This window comes from Phocoena sinus, chromosome 6 (genome assembly GCF_008692025.1).
Source record: "Phocoena sinus isolate mPhoSin1 chromosome 6, mPhoSin1.pri, whole genome shotgun sequence".
NCBI lineage: Eukaryota > Metazoa > Chordata > Mammalia > Artiodactyla > Phocoenidae > Phocoena > Phocoena sinus.
The window spans coordinates 101,124,453-101,141,109 of record NC_045768.1 but is presented as its reverse complement, the minus strand read 5'-3'; the positions used below and the strand labels follow the sequence as shown (position 1 = coordinate 101,141,109).

Here is a 16,657-nt window from a genome sequence, read left to right as displayed (position 1 = left end):
GCCCTCGTTCAGAACCTGCCTTGCCACTTAACCGACAGTGCAACCTGAGGCAACTTGCTGAAACTCTCTGTGCCTTGATAATAATGGTGTTTGCCCCATTAAGTGAATTAATACAGCAGAATGTTGAGAATCATGTTTTTAAACATTAAATCATGTGTACGTTTTAAAATGTACCCAAGATTTGTTTTAATCAGGTGTGGAAAGACACAGACACAGAAATGACTGTCATGGAGGAAGAAGGTTATAGTCACAGATCCCTAGAATCAAGGAGGCCTGGCACACCATGCAGGGCCACATGAAGAAGCACCAGGGTTGGTCAGAGGCAAGAGTGAGGGGAAAATGTGGGTAAGAGCATCTACTATGACTGTCACAGTAGGCAGGCTAATCAGGTTAAGGATTGATTAGTTGAATAATTTCACCTCTCTCTGGGGCATAAGGGCATAGGGACCAGCTCTTCTTATCTGGTACCTGGTCTTAGAGTTGATTAGGGCAGGGGGTTAGTGGCCCAGAGTGTGAGATCTTGAGAATGGAAATAGTTGGGAAGGTATAGCTCTGGACTGATTGGTTTACACATGCAGAGTACACTCGTGAGTGAGTCCTTTATCATCTCTAAGAATTAACCAGAAAGTGGGTAGCGTAGTTTCTGAGTAGTCGCTCTCCAGAGTCAGCATAGACCCCAGATATCAAAACGGCAGAAATACAGAAAATAAAAAGGCATGATTCATACACAGTGCCTGCATAGAGGAGACACTTTATAATGTTAGCTTCTTATTGGTTGTAGGTCTGTCACTCTGTGGGACCTTTGGCAAGTCATGGACTTCCTGTCTTAAATTTCTGCCAGATAAGGATATAGACACTGGCTACAAGAGGAAAAACTTTCCTGAGTTCAAAGTCAGGCCACCTGGCTCAGGTGGTTCCATCCATGAATGTTCACTGATTTCCTGTAGGCAAACCACAGCTAGAACATGAATGCCCTGTCAGTTCCTATTAGAACCATGGCAAGAGCATGTCTGCTTTACCCACATGAGGCCTAATGTGTAGCAGGAGCTCAATGAATGTTTATTGAATGAGTAAATCAATTTGATACTGTGACCTCAACGGAAATGAACAGAAATAGACTTTTTTTCCTTTTACATCCTTTCCAAATATTGGGGGATTTAATGGTTATTCTTTTATGATTGGTGTATAGCTTAATTCTACTGTAGTCAGGGAACACACTGTGTGTGATTCCATTAGATGTGGTGAGACTTGCTTTATGACCCAGGTTAGGGTCCATTTGGGTAAATCTTGCATGTGGACTTGAAGCAAGTCTGTCTTCTGAGTCCAGTTGACAGAAACTTGTCAGTTAGGTCGCCATTTCTTTGTCATATTGTTCACTTCTTTAGTACAAGGATTTTTTGTCTGCTTCTCCTGATGAATGGTGTGTAATATCTCCCACTCTGATTACAGATTTGTCGTTTTCTTCCTATTAGTTCTGTCAATATTTATTTCATACATGTGGAGTCTGCGTATACAAACTGAGAAGAGTTAGTTAATATCTTCCTGATGGACTGACTCTTTCATCATCATAAGTTTTTGTCTTCAGTAACACTTTTTGTCTTAAAGTTGACTTTATCTTACTTTGTACCAACTCTTTTTGGATGAATGTGTGTGTGGTAAATCTTTTTCCATCCTTTTACTTTAAACCTCTTGGTCTTCCATAGGAAATAGAAAATATTGTTTTGTTAAATCCATTATGACAATCTTTGTCTTTTCATTGCAGTATCGTCTAACGAAATTACTGATATATTTGGTTTTAAATCCACCATCTTACTATTTTTTCTATTTGTGACAACTCTTCTATGTTACTTTTTCTCTGCTTTATTGCTCTAATTTTGGATTAATCGGGATTTAAAAAAAATAATTCCATCATTTCTCCCCTTTATTGCCATGTTCATTCTACTTTTTTTCTCTTCTTATGCTGATTACATAAAGACTACAGTATGCATCTAACTAACACTATTACGATTTGCTGAAGTCTAATAGAAAAGAGTACTTTCATCACTTCCCAGATAGTGCAAAGACCTTGGAACACTTCCATTTAATCCCCTTCTACCTTTTGTGCTGTTTTCACCATGGTATTTTAATGACACATATATTGTAAACCCCATAAGACATTATTATTTTACACAGTTGATCTTCATTCAGATTTACCTGCATAGCTCCCCCTTCCATTTCCTTCATTCCACATCTAGGATGATTTGTCCTGTGGTCTGAAGAACTCCCTTTAGTATTGTCATCTTGGAAAACTCTGATGACAAAGTCTCTCGACTTTTTGTTTTTTTTTTAAATAAATTTATGTATTTGGCTGCGTTGGGTCTTCGTTGCTGCGCGTGAGCTTTCCCTAGTTGTGGCGAGCAGGGGCTACTCTTCGTTGCGGTGTGCGGGCTTCTCTCACTGCGGTGGCTTCTCTTGTTGCAGAGCATGGGCTCTAGGAGCGTGGGCTTCAGTAGTTGTGGCACGTGGGCTCAGTAGTTGTGGTCCACGGGCTCTAGAGCGCAGGCTCAGTAGTTGTGGTACACAGGCTTAGTTGCTCCGCGGCATGAGGGATCTTCCCGAACCAGGGCTCGCACCTCTGTCCCCTGCATTGGCAGGCAGATTCTTAACCACTGCACCACCAGGGAAGTCCTCTCTCCACTTTTGTGAAAACCTTTATTCTCTCCAGGGGGTACAGAATTCTAGGCTGACTTATTTTTTTCAACCCTTCGAAACTGTCATGTGATTATCTTCTTTGTTTCCTTGTTTTGTGTTGAGAGGCCAACTGTTACCCTTACTGCTGCTCCTTTGAAGGTAATACTCCTTTTATACTCCGGCTGCTTGTAAGCTTTCCTATTTGTCTTGGATTTTCCATGGTCTGATTTTGATGTGCCCTGGTATGGTTTTTTTTTTGTAAACTGTACTTCTTGGGCTTGTTATCTTTCATCAGTTTCGTATAATTCTTGGCCATTATCTTTTCAAGTATTTCTTCCAGACGTCCTCTCTCTCCTCTTTTGGAATTCCAATTATACGGATGTTAGATCTTTCTAACACGTAGAAAGTAACTCTGTCCTAACTTCTAGAGTTTAGCCCTTCAGAGACCCCTATCTGAAAGCCTGGGGCTATTTAACGGGGCCCTTCCTCCTTGGCAGGCTCTGAACTCCAATTTTTTGTGTCCTCAGTCCTGGGAGGATGCCTGAAGTTTTGCTTAGCTTCCCAGCCTGTTGGCAACTGCCTTGGAATTGGCAAATGGCTTAAGGGGAAAAGCAGACACGAGTGTCAGGCTCACCTCGCTGTACTTCCCATCTCTCTGGATTCTTGAGTCCTTGCTGCCTCGATACCTCTCCAGTGTCTTCAGATACATGCTTTTAGTGTTTTACCTACCCTTTCCAGTTGTCCTTGGTGGGAAGGTTTATCTGTTACAAGCTAGTCTGCTGTAGCCAAAAACACATGGTACTGTGTGGAAATGACAAGAGATGGCTTCTGCCCCTGGGACTGAGTGTCCATTAAAGCCTGATACGACACTGGTGTAAAGCACAAGCAGGATGCTATTTTAAAGAGAATCAGAGAAGACATTGATCCTGATTAGGAGCATCTGGGAAGCTTTCCTTGAAGAACAGGAAGGATTGTGACACACACTTTTCGGAGGGAAGGGGAGGCGTGGGGATGGAGCACATCGATCAAGGTGGGAAAACTTAAGCCACTCTAGGCTGATATGATTGGATGGGTGACACGTGAAGGGCTGGAGTCAGGGCAAGGAGAGAAGTGTTGGAACTGAAGCCAGGAACGTAGGTATGTTCCACCTTATAAAGGCATCTGTGTCCCAGGTGGAATTTGGACATTTTTAATACGTGATAGTGGATCATTGATGTTTTGGTAGCTTGGGGTTGACTACTTCTGGCTTTGCCTGCACAAACAGTGCAACTCCGGTGAAGTCTGGCAGAAAAGTCCTCTCTCTCTGCTTCTTGATATTCTCCCTCGTAGAGTAAGAATCCTCATCCCTGGCTACTCCACCCATGTCTCAAGGTTCTAGTGAGGCGTAGATGAGCTCGTGGATGCCAATGTGCTGGGACAGGAGTGAAACGTGGCCAGGGCAGAGGAGGCGATGAGGGGTCCCTTCAGAGCCACGTACTAGCCTGTCAGGCTGTGGTCTGAAGAGGGCCGTTGCAGGAACCCCACAACTTTCTGGCCTTGTTTGTGAGTCACGGGATGAGGATGGCTGGATCTCCAGTGAACCAGAGGGCCTTCTGAAGTCCTTGGTCCTGACTGCCCCCCGAAGCTGTGGCATCTCTGCCCCAAAGCCCAGGATGGGACCAGGCACTGTCTGGCCATCCCAACAGATGTGGAACTGCCTCTCTCCGAGTTAGATCATCCCTCCCAGGTGTTCTGGGCACTTATCTGGTCCTTCCTTGTTGGTGATGTGCCATGAACTGAGTCATACAATTGGCCTAACCCTCTGTACCTGGTTAATAGAGAATGTATGATGTGTTGCTGTAGCTTTCACCTGCTGGTCCTGGTTTCCTTTGGGGGCCCCATCTTCCAAGTCTACTTCCTCTTCCATGAAATACACCTGCAGTCCTTTAAGACAGTCTTCCTAGCTCTCTGAATTATGGAAGGATCAAGGTACATGAACTAAGTTCTTATTTCCCGCTCTAGGACCTCATCTTGGAATTCATAGAGGTAGGCTCCACCTGGGTACGGTGACCACAATCTTGAAACTATAAAAATTTAAAAGTTTTATTTAGCAAATGCTCCTGTAGGGCTTATTATGTACCATTCATTTAATCCTCATAACAGTTCTGTGAGCTAGATATAATTATCATACCCATTTTATAGATACGAAACATCAAACAGCAGAGAGAAGTTAAGTATTTTGCCCAAGGTCACACAGCTAGTCAGTATCAGAATGAAAATGCAAACCCAGACTGTCTGGCTCCAGAGTCTGTGATTCCCCCTCCCCTTCACTCTGCTGTCCTGCTCTCCCTTGCCTGATGACGGGCCACTCAGCCCCTCTCCTGTTTGGTACAAAGAGCTTTATGCCTCCCTTCTGTGCACAGAGCGGGCTGGACTCAGCCCCCAGCAGCCCTCAGGGACGTAGACTATGTAAAGGGATGGAATTGTCGCCTGGGCATCCTTGGCTTCCCCAAGTGCTAGAGCAGTGCCTCAGGACTGCTCTGTGGGGCTACTCCACAGTTCAGCTAAGGACAGGCCCTGCGTGAGAGCTGTTTAAGGGGCTTTACCTCTGACCTCCTTGTTCAGTGGTCTCAGCCATCTTGAGGTCCAGAGTATAAAACATAATGAGATCTGGGGTGTGGGTGGGCAGCGTGTCGGGGTGTCTGGAGGCCTGGAGCCTGAAAGCAGAGCTATAGGAAGGTTCAGGTATGTGCGCAGCCCACGAGTAAGTAAAGGTGGAGACTCAAAGCCTCGTAGTGTTATTCTCAGCACCCAGAAGATGCCGTTTCCATCCAGGTCAACTAACGTCCAGAGGGAGGAAGGCTACCTTACCTGGGAGTACCTGAGCCCTCTTCAACGTACACTGTCGCATCTGCGTTTCTCCAGCCACTCGGTACCTGGAACCAAATCACCTTTTCATTCCATAAACATGTCTTCCAACCTACCATGCTCACTCTGGAGGAGCCAAAGAAGGATGAGAAACAAGTCCTGCCCTTAAGCAGTTTGTAACCTCTTTGGGGATATGAAGGTGTCTGGGAGGGGTGAGGAGAAGGTCTAGATAGTAAGCCCGCCTTGGAAGGAAGTCCCTGGGGGCTGCTTCAGTAGCCCACCGGAGGGCAATCTCTAGGTCCATCCATGTTGCTGCATATGGCATTATTCCATTATTTTTTATGGCTGAGTAATACTCCATTGTATATATGTACCACATCTTCTTTATCCATTAATGTACCTAGTCTTTTTAAAAAAAACTCTACTCAAATGGGGGCTTCCCTGGTGGTACAGTGGCTAAGACTCCCCGCTCCCAGTGCAGGAGGCCCGGGTCCAATCCCTGGTCAGGGAACTAGATCCCACATGCCGCAACTAAAGACCCCACGTACCGCAGCCTAGATCCCATGTGCCACAACTAAGACCCAGCACAGCTAAATAAATATTTAACAAAACAGAACAAACAAACAAAAAGACTCTACTCAAATGAAGTCTAAGTGTGCTCTGTTTCCTGCCAGGAGTCATCCTGGAAGAAAGCATTTCAAAGATCTGGGAAGGTGGTGGGCAGAGAAGTAGGACTTCCCGGTCCTGTCTAGCATAAGATGGGAGAAGCATAAGATGGGAGAAGAGAAGAGGTTGGAATCCGGAATGAGCTTTCAATCCTAAGCAAAAGAGTACGAAATCACTGGCCGTTTTCCAGATGTCTGTAACCCGAACCTCTCCTCTCTTCCAGGAAACTCCTGCCCATCCCTCCTGAGCGCCAAGTGTCCCCCTCCATCAGGTCTTCCAGCCCGAGGACAGGGATGGAGAGACCCGGAGGCTCCTGCCTTTGCGGCTGTCTGTCTGTGCTCGCCCTCCTGCCCGCCCTGAGCCTGGCGCAGTACGAGAGCTGGCCCCACTACCCTGAGTACTTCCAGCAGCCTGCCCCGGAGTACCACCGGCCTCAGGTACCCTCCGACGTGGTCAAGATCCAGCTGCGCCTGGCAGGCCAGAAGAGGAAGCACAGCGAGGGCCGGGTGGAGGTGTACTACGATGGCCGGTGGGGCACCGTGTGTGACGATGACTTCTCCATCCACGCTGCCCACGTCGTCTGCCGGGAGCTGGGCTACGTGGAGGCCAAGTCCTGGACCCCCAGCTCTTCCTATGGCAAAGGGGAAGGTAAACCACTCTGCGCTTGGGAACCGAGCACTGGGGTCACCTGGAGAGCCCGGGCACAGGCTTCTAGGGGGATAGACTGGCAAACGGAGCTGCAGTTACTGTCAAGTAGCAATTCCTGATAATACGCCATCTGGGCAGCCTCCGTGTCTGTGCTGGAAGGTAGGAGCGGAGGGGTGCCAGGGAGGGGGACAGTGACCACTGGTCCTGCGTTGCCCAGGACTTTCCTGGTTTTAGCACACGAAGCCTGGCAGCCTGGGAAACTCCTGGTCCTGGGAAACCAGGCTGGTTAGTGACCCTAGGGAGCGGCTGAAGTCAGTCTGTGGTTATCTCTTGAGCCCTGTGCCCTGCCTGGGGCTGCGTCAGCCAGGGGGAGACGGTGCCTTTCTTCCGCCCCCTGGAAGGAGTGCCTTTTGCTCTTTGTCACAAAGGCTGCCCATAGGCTAGTGTCCCCTGACTCTTCCACCCTCCTGTCCCGGTAGAGTTCACACTTTTAATACCAACATGCTGTTCTGGGCTTGGCCAGGACAGGAACCGAGTTGCTTTGGGTTTTTCACTTTGATTGGCTTCTTCTTTCCTCCCTTTTTAAGTCAATACACTGAAAAAAAAATTGGGGGGGGTAATTTTGAGGGAGGGCAGGTGTTAGAGCCCAGAACCTTGGGCTTAGTCCTGTGTCGATCTAACTACCTATATGCTTTGTGGGAAGACATTTATCCTCCTTGCCCTCAGTTTCCTAATCTGGAAGTTAGGCTAAGAACTCTTGAAACTGTCATAGTCTGTGGTCTTAAATAAGAAAGTAGATAAGGGTCAAGGACATTATTTAAAAATAAAATCTGGACTTCCCTGGTGATGCAGTGGTTAAGAATCTGCCTGCCAATGCAGGGGACATGGGTTCGATCCCTGGTCCGGGAAGATCCCATATGCTGCAGAGCAACTGAGCTCGTGTGCCACAGCTACTGAGCCTGTGCTCTAGACCCCGCGAGCCACAACAACTGAAGCACGCATGCCACAACTGCTGAAGCCCCGGTGCCTAGAGCCCGTGCTCCGCAACAAGAGAAGCCACCACAATGAGAAGCCCACGCACCACAATGAAGAGTAGCCCCCGTTCGCCACAACTAGAGAAAGCCTGTGCGCAGCAACAAAGACCCAACGCGGCCATAAATAAGTAAATAAATAAATAAATAAAATAAAATCTCCAGCTGGAGTGCCCCTCCTTGGGTTAGTAAAGCAAAAGCAGCTCCTCCACCTGGCCAAGCAGCTGCACAGGTGTCAGCGTGGGCCTGGCTGCTGGAATCAATCAGAGGTGCCCAAACTCTCATCCTGGATAAACGGATTAGTGCCACACCAACGGCATAGAATCCCCTGGGGTGCTATCCCATGATGTTCAGAATCAAGGTCTGCGCTGGAATCTAGGACTCTGTAACTTTTGGAAGCCTCCCAAGTGGTTGCACATGTAGCCAAGTTTGGGAGTCACTGAAATAGATCATTGTTATGGTCCCTTCCGACCCTTGCTTACGGTTTTTCTAGAAATTATAGGAGAAGGAAATAGCACCTCATACATGTCTCACCTCTGTGTAATTGAATACGTCTTTTTGGAATAACCGGATCAAGACACGGCAGTTAGAGTAAAATGTTCTCTGAAGGTGGCTCTGGGTTCCTTAACTATGACATGAGTAAAAGCAGCACAGATGAGTTAGCATATGCTGTTTTAAAACCCATTTGCTGTCTTTGTTACAAAAACTCTGGACACTTCTCCATCCCTTCACATCTTCCTTTATTCTGCTAGCTGAGTGTTCTGGAGGTAACATCAGATTTATGTTTTCTATTCCAGGCTCTCTAAGCCTAATTATTTTATAACAAGTGTTTTCCAATGACTTTGGGGTTTTTCTAGTGACATCTTTATTTTCTTTCTACCCAAACAAAATGTACCTGTCCTCAGGTAAGATGGATATGGTTTTTCCCCATCCCATGTTCACCTGCTCAGGAGCAGCCGTGGGGGGGTGCTGGAGAGGTGAGTTAGCCTGGCTCAAACTTTGCCATCCAAGGATGATGAAGGGAGAAAAGTTCACAGGAGTAGAGGGAATTTTCAAGGGAATGATTAAAATCGCGGTCCATGAAGTCCCCACTGGGTAAGTAGGAAGGTACTCCATGGAGCCGTTGAAGGACTGGGGAAAGCTGCTAGGATCGATGGGTTGTGGGTTGAGATTGCAGTGCTAGAATGAGTGTGCTAGAAAGATGGAGTTGTAGGTGCAGAAGTATAGCAGAAGTGTTGAAATGGAGATTGGGGAGGGAGTGCAAAAGTCTGTAATGTCAAGGTCTAAGCTATGACCATGGGATGCTAGCTGATGCAGGGTGGAGGAGAGTCATTGGAGGGAAGGAGGTATAGTAACTTAGAGTATTGGAAGGGTCCTCTCTGGGGCTATTGAGACCATCGAGACTTAGGAAAGAAAAAGTACCAAAGAGAGGAAGGGAGAAACTGATGCTAAAAATTTTCACTGTCATGTCTCTAGGACTTTAAGGATTATGCTGTCTATGTAAAGCGGTACTCGGTTTATCATGAGAGATCATGTAAAATGTATTTGAATCTCATCAGCGTCAGTTTAGGATTTTTAACACTGGGTACAAGGGGGTCACTCAGTAAATATTAATCAACTGATTCAGTTTGATTTGGAAGGCAGCTATGCTCACCACCAACGCTGATTCAGATTGACTTTGAAGAATATTAAAAACAGTTGGCATAGTGACCAGCGCCCTGGGGTGTGCTCCGATGGGGTTTAGTCGGCTCTGTGGATGAACCGGAAACGCTGTAGGTGAACCTGTGAGAGGCCACCCGCCCAGTAGTGCCGCCGTCATCAACTCCTCTGAAGTTCAGGCTGTAGTAATGAAGCTGGGGAGAACATCCATGGACCTTCTAGGTTCTGCAGCCTAGCCTTTCCATAGATTTTTTTCTCCCAAAACATCTCTGAGCTCAGAGAAATCATGGGCCCTTTTAGAACGTTCTAGAGGGGACAGCTGCCCCATTTCTCACCTCCTGGATGGCTTCACAGGCACCCGAACCTCAGATGGTTGCTCTCCTTTGCCTGTCCTCAGATCTGAGGTTAGATGTGATTCCCCCTCACTCCCTCGTTCTTCAGATCAGAGTGACAAAGCCAGCAGGTGATCACAGTGGGGTCCTGAAGCTCTTAAGTTGAATGATTTCCATTGCCCCAACAGCCCTGGGGAGTACTGGCATTAAAATAGAATTTTATTTATGATGTTTATCCTCCAGATGATCTGTTAACTTGTTTGTACGCCTCTTCTCCTTTCATCGGGAGAAGGATTTCTTAGACGAAATGAGTGGAAAGAGTAAAATGGAGTGTTGCTTCGGTTCTGCATCCAAAGTTTGAGCCCCATCTGCGTCCCTAGTGCCACTTTCCTAGCAGCTCTGAGATGGCACGTACTGAACTGTGCCCGGAAGCACCCTGCATTCCAACAGCAGAACAAGAGCTGGTTGCTTTGGAATCAGAACCATCTAGTTGTTAGGCATTAAGCATACAGGAAAAAAAAATAGCATGAAATCAGGCCAAATTAGTTTATCATGCCTGCATCTGGGGCTAAGTAGAAATTTACATTTCCACTATCTAAGAAAGTAACTGGTGGGAATGCCTAGAGGGTAGAATTATTGGGGGTGAATTGAAGCTTCTTAAGAAGGCAACTCTTTGGGATAATAGTTCCCATTAGCGCTCCAGGGTGCTAATTTCAAATCTTCCTTATCAAAAAGTAAAGCAGGCCTTGGGACATCTGTTTTGCAGCTCTTCCTGCTGCTTTTAGCTGTGTGCTGTCCTGTTTCCCATCTCCTTAGCCAGGGTGGTTTCTCTCACTGCAGATGGAATGAGGGCTCTGTTTCTTTTCACCGTCTCTGTCCATTCAGCAGCTTTGCTACAGAATGTTCCAAAGAAGAGGCCCCGCTTCGAACGTGGAGGGTCTTTTCCGTTGCTAGTACTTAGCAAGACAAACATTGGTTTGTTGTTGAAACAGCAATCGATTAGGGAGCATATGTTTCAGTGGAGCTTGATGGCTTGGAAACGAGGCCAAACTGAGAAACCAGTTGGAAAACCTCAGCCCAGATGTTTTCAATAAGCCCTTTGTTCCCCTCAGTATGTCTGAGGTGCTCTCCTTTGAGGCCTGAGCAGCCAGCCATCTGTCGCAGCAGACAGGTCTCAGCGGGGCCTCGAAGTCAGGAGACTGGCCCCGGGTCCCCTCTGACCTTGAAGAACCTCAGATTCTCCTTGGTTTTCTCATCTTTACAATGGGAGTGTTTTTTATCTGCTTTTTCCTTGCATCATGGAAACAACAGAATTCATTGTTTTTCTGACTTACTGGAAGGAGGAAGGAGAAAGGGAGGGTGAACACATACTAGGCACATATGTTATCTCATTGAATCTCCATGGCGACCTATTTGTTGGTATCGTTATTTTCCCTTGAGAATGGGCTTGGTGAAGTAGTTGACCCAGTCACGTGGTGCCCAAGCCTGAGTCAGAGAGAATTTGAACCCAGGTTTTCTGACTCCATTATACTATAGAGCAGGGGTCCCCAACCCCCAGGCCATGCACTGGTACTGGTCCGTGGCCTCTTAGGAACTGGGGCGCACAGCAGGAGGTGAGAGGCAGGTGAACGAGTGAAAGCTTCATTTGCCGCTCCCCAGCGCTTGCATTACCGCCTGAACCATCCCCCCCCCGCCCCCGCCCCCGCCCCAGAAAACTTGTCTTCCACGAAACCAGTCCCTGGTGCCAAAAAGGTTGGGCACCACAGTACTAGAGTCCTCCTGGAGTCCTGAGAAAAAGGGGAGCTTTGACTTTGTTTCCTTTCACTGCGTAGTAATACTAATAAAACTCACTACTTGAAAACCCTCTAGCACTTAACATTTAAAAAAAAATTTAATTGCGGTAAAATGCGCGTAACATCAAACGTGCCATCTTAACCATTTTTCAGTGTACGGTTCAGTAATGTTAAGTACATTCGCACTGCTGTGCAGCCCCTCTCCAGAACACGTTTCATCTTGCAGATCTAAAACTCTATACCCATTAAATAACCGCTCCCCAACTCCCCCTCCCCCAGCCCCTGGTAAACACCATCCTACTCTCCGTCCCTATGATTTTGACTACTCTCAGTACTTTATATATGTGGATTCGTACAGTATTTGCCTTTTCGGGACTATTTCACTTAGCGTAATGAACTCAGGGTTCATCCATGTTGTAGCATGTGTCAGAATGCCGTTCCTTTTTCGGGCTGAATAATATTCCAGCATATGTGTAGACCACAATTAGTCAATGGACACCTAGGTTGCTTCTACATTTTGGCTACTGTGAATGATACTGTAATGCATGTGGGGGTACTGATATCTCTTTGAGACCCTGCTTTCAATTCTTTTGGATATATACCCAGAAGTGGGAATTGCTGGGTCATATGGTAATTCTATTTTTAATTTTTTGAGGAACCACCGTACTGTGTTCTACAGGGGCTACACCATTTTGATAGGGATAGGGTAGGATAATCCAATAGTTTAAAAATCCCATGGAGAGATCATGGACAGAGAGGGAACTTTGGGAGACCCCTGTAAGTTAATGATCACTCAAGAAAGCAGGCTTGCTTAGCAATAAAACCATGCAATAGAAGCGCGAGACAGGCCTCAAGACAATGAAACAATGGTAGGAAAATGACACCTATATCCTGCCACTGAGGTCAGTAAGTTAACGATTCCTAGGACTTGTTCCTCTGCGTGCAACGATTCCTAGGACTTGTTCCTCTGCGTGCACTAAAAACAAAAATACAGGAGAAAGATGACATTCCAAAGTAGAAGACCCTCGTTATACTGAAACCTGAGATGATTTACCTTATTTGAGCATGGATTGCCACCTTTTTTGCTAATTTCCATAGCGCCATGACAGTCCTGGTTGGGCCACAGAGGGACAAAAAACTCTCCCCCGCCCAATGTGGAGGAGGGAATGATGATGGAAGTCTGATGTCTACTCGAGAATGAGGAAGAAGGTGGTCTTCTACCCCTCCCCACTTTTCCTTTGATTATAAAAATGTAGTTCACCCAGCTCTTGGGGCAGCACTCCCTTGCCTACCTGCTTGTATGTCTCACAAGAGTCCTATATTATTAAATCCACCTCTTACCTATCACTTTGCCTCTTGCTGAATTCCTTCTGTGCCAAGACATAAAGAACCTGAGCTCCACCGAGCCCTGAGACGTGTTCTGTGGTTTCAGGGTTACCATCCTGCCAACAGTGCACAAGCGTTCCAATTTCTCCACATCCTTGTCAACACTTGTTATTTCCTGTTGTTGTTTTTGTTTTGATAGTAGCCATCCTAATGGGTGTGAGATTGTGTCTCATCGTGGTTAACCCTCTAGCACTTTGCACTCAGAATTCCCCACTTACCGCAAATCAGGTAAATGCACAGGAGGTGAGCAGAGTACCACGGCCTCCCAGGCAGATTGCCCAGCTAGAAACCAGCCCTGCCTTCACCTGACTTCTAGAAACATGAGGAGGAGGCTCTGTGGGTTAGCCTAGCTGGGCCATCTGTGGATGGGAAACATCAGGAAGTGGAAAGAGCACTGAAAGGACCAGGGTTCTGGGTTCAGGAAGGTGGCCTTGCACGATGAGTTGCCTTCTCTGAGCTTGTGTCACCATCGTCATCATCGTTACCATTTTTTTTTTCTTTTTGCGGTACGCGGGCCTCTCACTGTTGTGGCCTCTCCCGTTGCGGAGCACAGGCTCCGGACGCGCAGGCTCAGCGGCCATGGCTCATGGGCCCAGCCGCTCCGCGGCATGTGGGATCCTCCCGCACCGGGGCACGAACCCGTGTCCCCTGCATCGGCAGGCGGACTCTCAACCACTGCGCCACCAGGGAAGTCCCATCGTTACCATTTTTTTAGTAACTATGGGCCAATGATAAATTAGGCACGTGTCATGTATTTAATCTGAACATGCCCCTGTCATTCGAGTGTCATTATTATCCCCACTTTACCAATGAGAAAAGGGAGCTTTGATCGGGATCGTACAGCTAAGTGGCTGAGCCAGAATTCCTATCAAACGGCTTAGTATCCAAAGTCCCTGTTCTTCCCATTATACCACGTGCCTTCTGAGCTTAAATCTGATTTCTACTCTAATCATGTTCAATCTGCCACACCCCTAAATCACATCCCTCTGGCAAGGGAATCCAGATGGTCTAGAAGTGTATGTAATATCTCAACACACTGACCAACTGCTGACCACGCACAGCTGCCAAACTTAGGGAAAAACTCTCCTTCTGTGTACGCCCTTGGTGCCCCCAGAGACTCAAACCTACTCTGACGTGGAGCTTGGCTTCTCTCTTCTCTGCTTCCTTAGGGCCCATCTGGTTGGACAACGTCTACTGCACCGGCAATGAGGGGACCCTTGCAGCCTGCTCCTCCAACGGCTGGGGTGTCACTGACTGCAAGCACACGGAAGATGTGGGTGTGGTGTGCAGTGACAAAAGAATTCCTGGGTTCAAGTTTGACAATTCGCTGATCAACAACATAGAGGCAAGTCATGTGCTCTTTTTTTTTTAAATTGAAGTGTAGTTGATTTACAGTGTTGTGTTAATTCCTGCTGTACAGCAAAGTGATTCAGTTATACATATATACATTCTTTTGTATATTCTTTTCCATATGGTTTATCACAGGATATTGAATATAGTTCCCTGTGCTCTACAGTAGGACCTTGTCGCTTATCCATCCCATATGTAACAGTTTGCATCTGCTAATCCCAAACTCCCACTCCATCCCTCCCTCACCCTCCCTCTCCCTTGGCAACCACAAGTCTGTGAGTCTGTTTCTGTTTCGTAGGTAGGTTCATTTGTGTCATATTTTAGATTCCACATATAAGTGATATCATACGGTATTTGTCTTTCTCTGTCTGACAAGTTCATGTGCTCTTGATGACTCCTTCATGTGAATGTTTTCCTTCTTCCATGTATCTCACTTCTCACCTATGATTCTGAGAAGTGTGTGTGATCACTTTTGTGGCAGGTGGGGGGACCTAAACCAATTTCATTTGGTGCCAGGGCAGTTGAGGAAGGATTTCTGGAGAAGAGGCTGCTATCAGTGGGGAAAGGGCATTCCAGACACAGAGAACGACTTGGACAAAGACACAAAGGCACGGAGGTGTGAACTGGGGATGAGCAGGTCGGTACCACTCAAGACTGTAATTATGAATGTGGAAATAGTGTGAAATGAAGCTAGAAAGGCCCGTGCTATGTACAGGAGCTTGCCCTTTGGAATAGGAAGGTGTATCAGCTAGCAACGGCAGTGTAACAAATTATCCCACCCCCCCTCATATTTTGCAGCAAACATGGATTGTCTTGAATAGCTTCTGAGGGTCAGCAATCCAGGAGTGGTCAGCCAGTTCACTCTGCTCAGAACATCTTATGAGGTTGCGGTCATGTTGTCAACTGGAGCTGGGGACTCCTCTCCCAAGTTGACTCCTGTGGTTGTCGGCAGGTTTTTGCTTCCTTCTGGCTGTCAGCTGGAGGCTTCTGGTCCTCTCCACACAACCTCCCAATAGGCTGCTTGAGTGTCCTTAAGACATGGCAGTTGTCTTTCTCTAGAGTGAGTGACTCAAAAGAGAAAGAGAGAGGGAGCAAAACATGGAAGCTGCATCTTTCATAACCTCATCTCGGAAGTGATGGGCCATCATTTCTGCTGTATTCTATTGGTCACTTGGACAAACAGTATACAGTGTGGGAGGAGATTACCCAAGGGTGTGACTACAGAAGGTAGTGGTCATTTGGGGTCATCCTGGGGACTGGTTGCCATAAGACAGTTGTCCCAGATCTAGCTGGGGATGAGAATCACTTTTATTTTATTTTATTTTAAATTTATTTATTTATTTATGGCTGCGTTGGGTCTTCGTTGCCGTGCGCGGGCTTTTCTCTAGTTGCAGTGAGTAGGGGCTACTCTTTGTTGCGGTGCACAGACTTCTCATCGCAGTGGCTTCGCTTGTTGTGGAGCACGGGCTCTAAGCGCGCAGGCTTCAGTACTTGTGGCACACGGGCTTAGTTGCATGTGGGATCTTCCCGGACCAGGGAACGAACCTGTGTCCCCTGCATTTGCAGGCGGATTCTTAACCACTACGCCACCATGGAAGTCTCCAGAATCACTTTTAAAATGCACTGGCACCTCATCCCAGACCTCCTAAATGAGAGTCTCCCACTATGGGACCAGGTTATTATTTTTAAGCTCTCTCAGATGATTCTGATGTTGCCAGCCTGACCCAAGTCAGCATTTGGGAATGGCAAAAGGGCTTGTGACCCTTCTACATTTATGGCTAAACTTCAGATTTCAGATTGATCTTTTCAACAAGTTCTCCAGCCAGAGAACAAAATGAACAAACATATAATGCAGTCCTCTTGTGTGCAACATATGTGGGGCTTAGGACAGGAAGATGAGGCAGCCAAGACTCCCTCCTCATGGGGACTCCAACCCCCAAGGGGATGTTGGATCTGCCATGAATCCAGGCCAAGGAGCCTTCACTGTGCTTTAGCCTCCAGCTGACCTCAGGACAAAGGCTGAGGAGAGGTGACTCTTGAAATTGCCCTATTTGGTCTCCAGAGGAAGTTCTCCCCAGACTGTGGTCTTTACATTTTCCTCCCATGACTCAGTCTGTCCCAGTCTTTCTCATATGCTCCAGGAGCACACTGAGTATGCTGGGAACTGGTCCAAGCCTGCATAATAGTGGGGAAAAGGATTCCCAGCCTTCTCTCCGCTGGCAGCATGAGACCACCTCTAGTTGACACTCTTCAAATGCTGCTCCATGAAGTTTAT

General features: G+C 47.0%; 1 protein-coding gene across 5 annotated transcripts in view; it reads left to right on the top strand.

The window, feature by feature from the left end:
- LOXL2 (lysyl oxidase like 2) overlaps positions 1 to 16,657 on the top strand; it is a 102,342-nt gene that overhangs the window by 22,723 nt on the left and 62,962 nt on the right. For 3 of the 5 annotated variants that reach the window (XM_032635646.1, XM_032635648.1, XM_032635649.1), the window contains exons 2-3: positions 6,407 to 6,831; positions 14,202 to 14,377. In XM_032635646.1, coding sequence (XP_032491537.1) covers positions 6,477 to 6,831; positions 14,202 to 14,377 — 531 coding nt within the window. In that variant the 5' untranslated portion in view covers positions 6,407 to 6,476. Of the gene's footprint in view, positions 1 to 5,484; positions 5,582 to 6,406; positions 6,832 to 14,199; positions 14,378 to 16,657 lie in introns of those variants that run through there. The other 2 variants (XM_032635647.1, XM_032635650.1) reach the window with 2 other exon arrangements.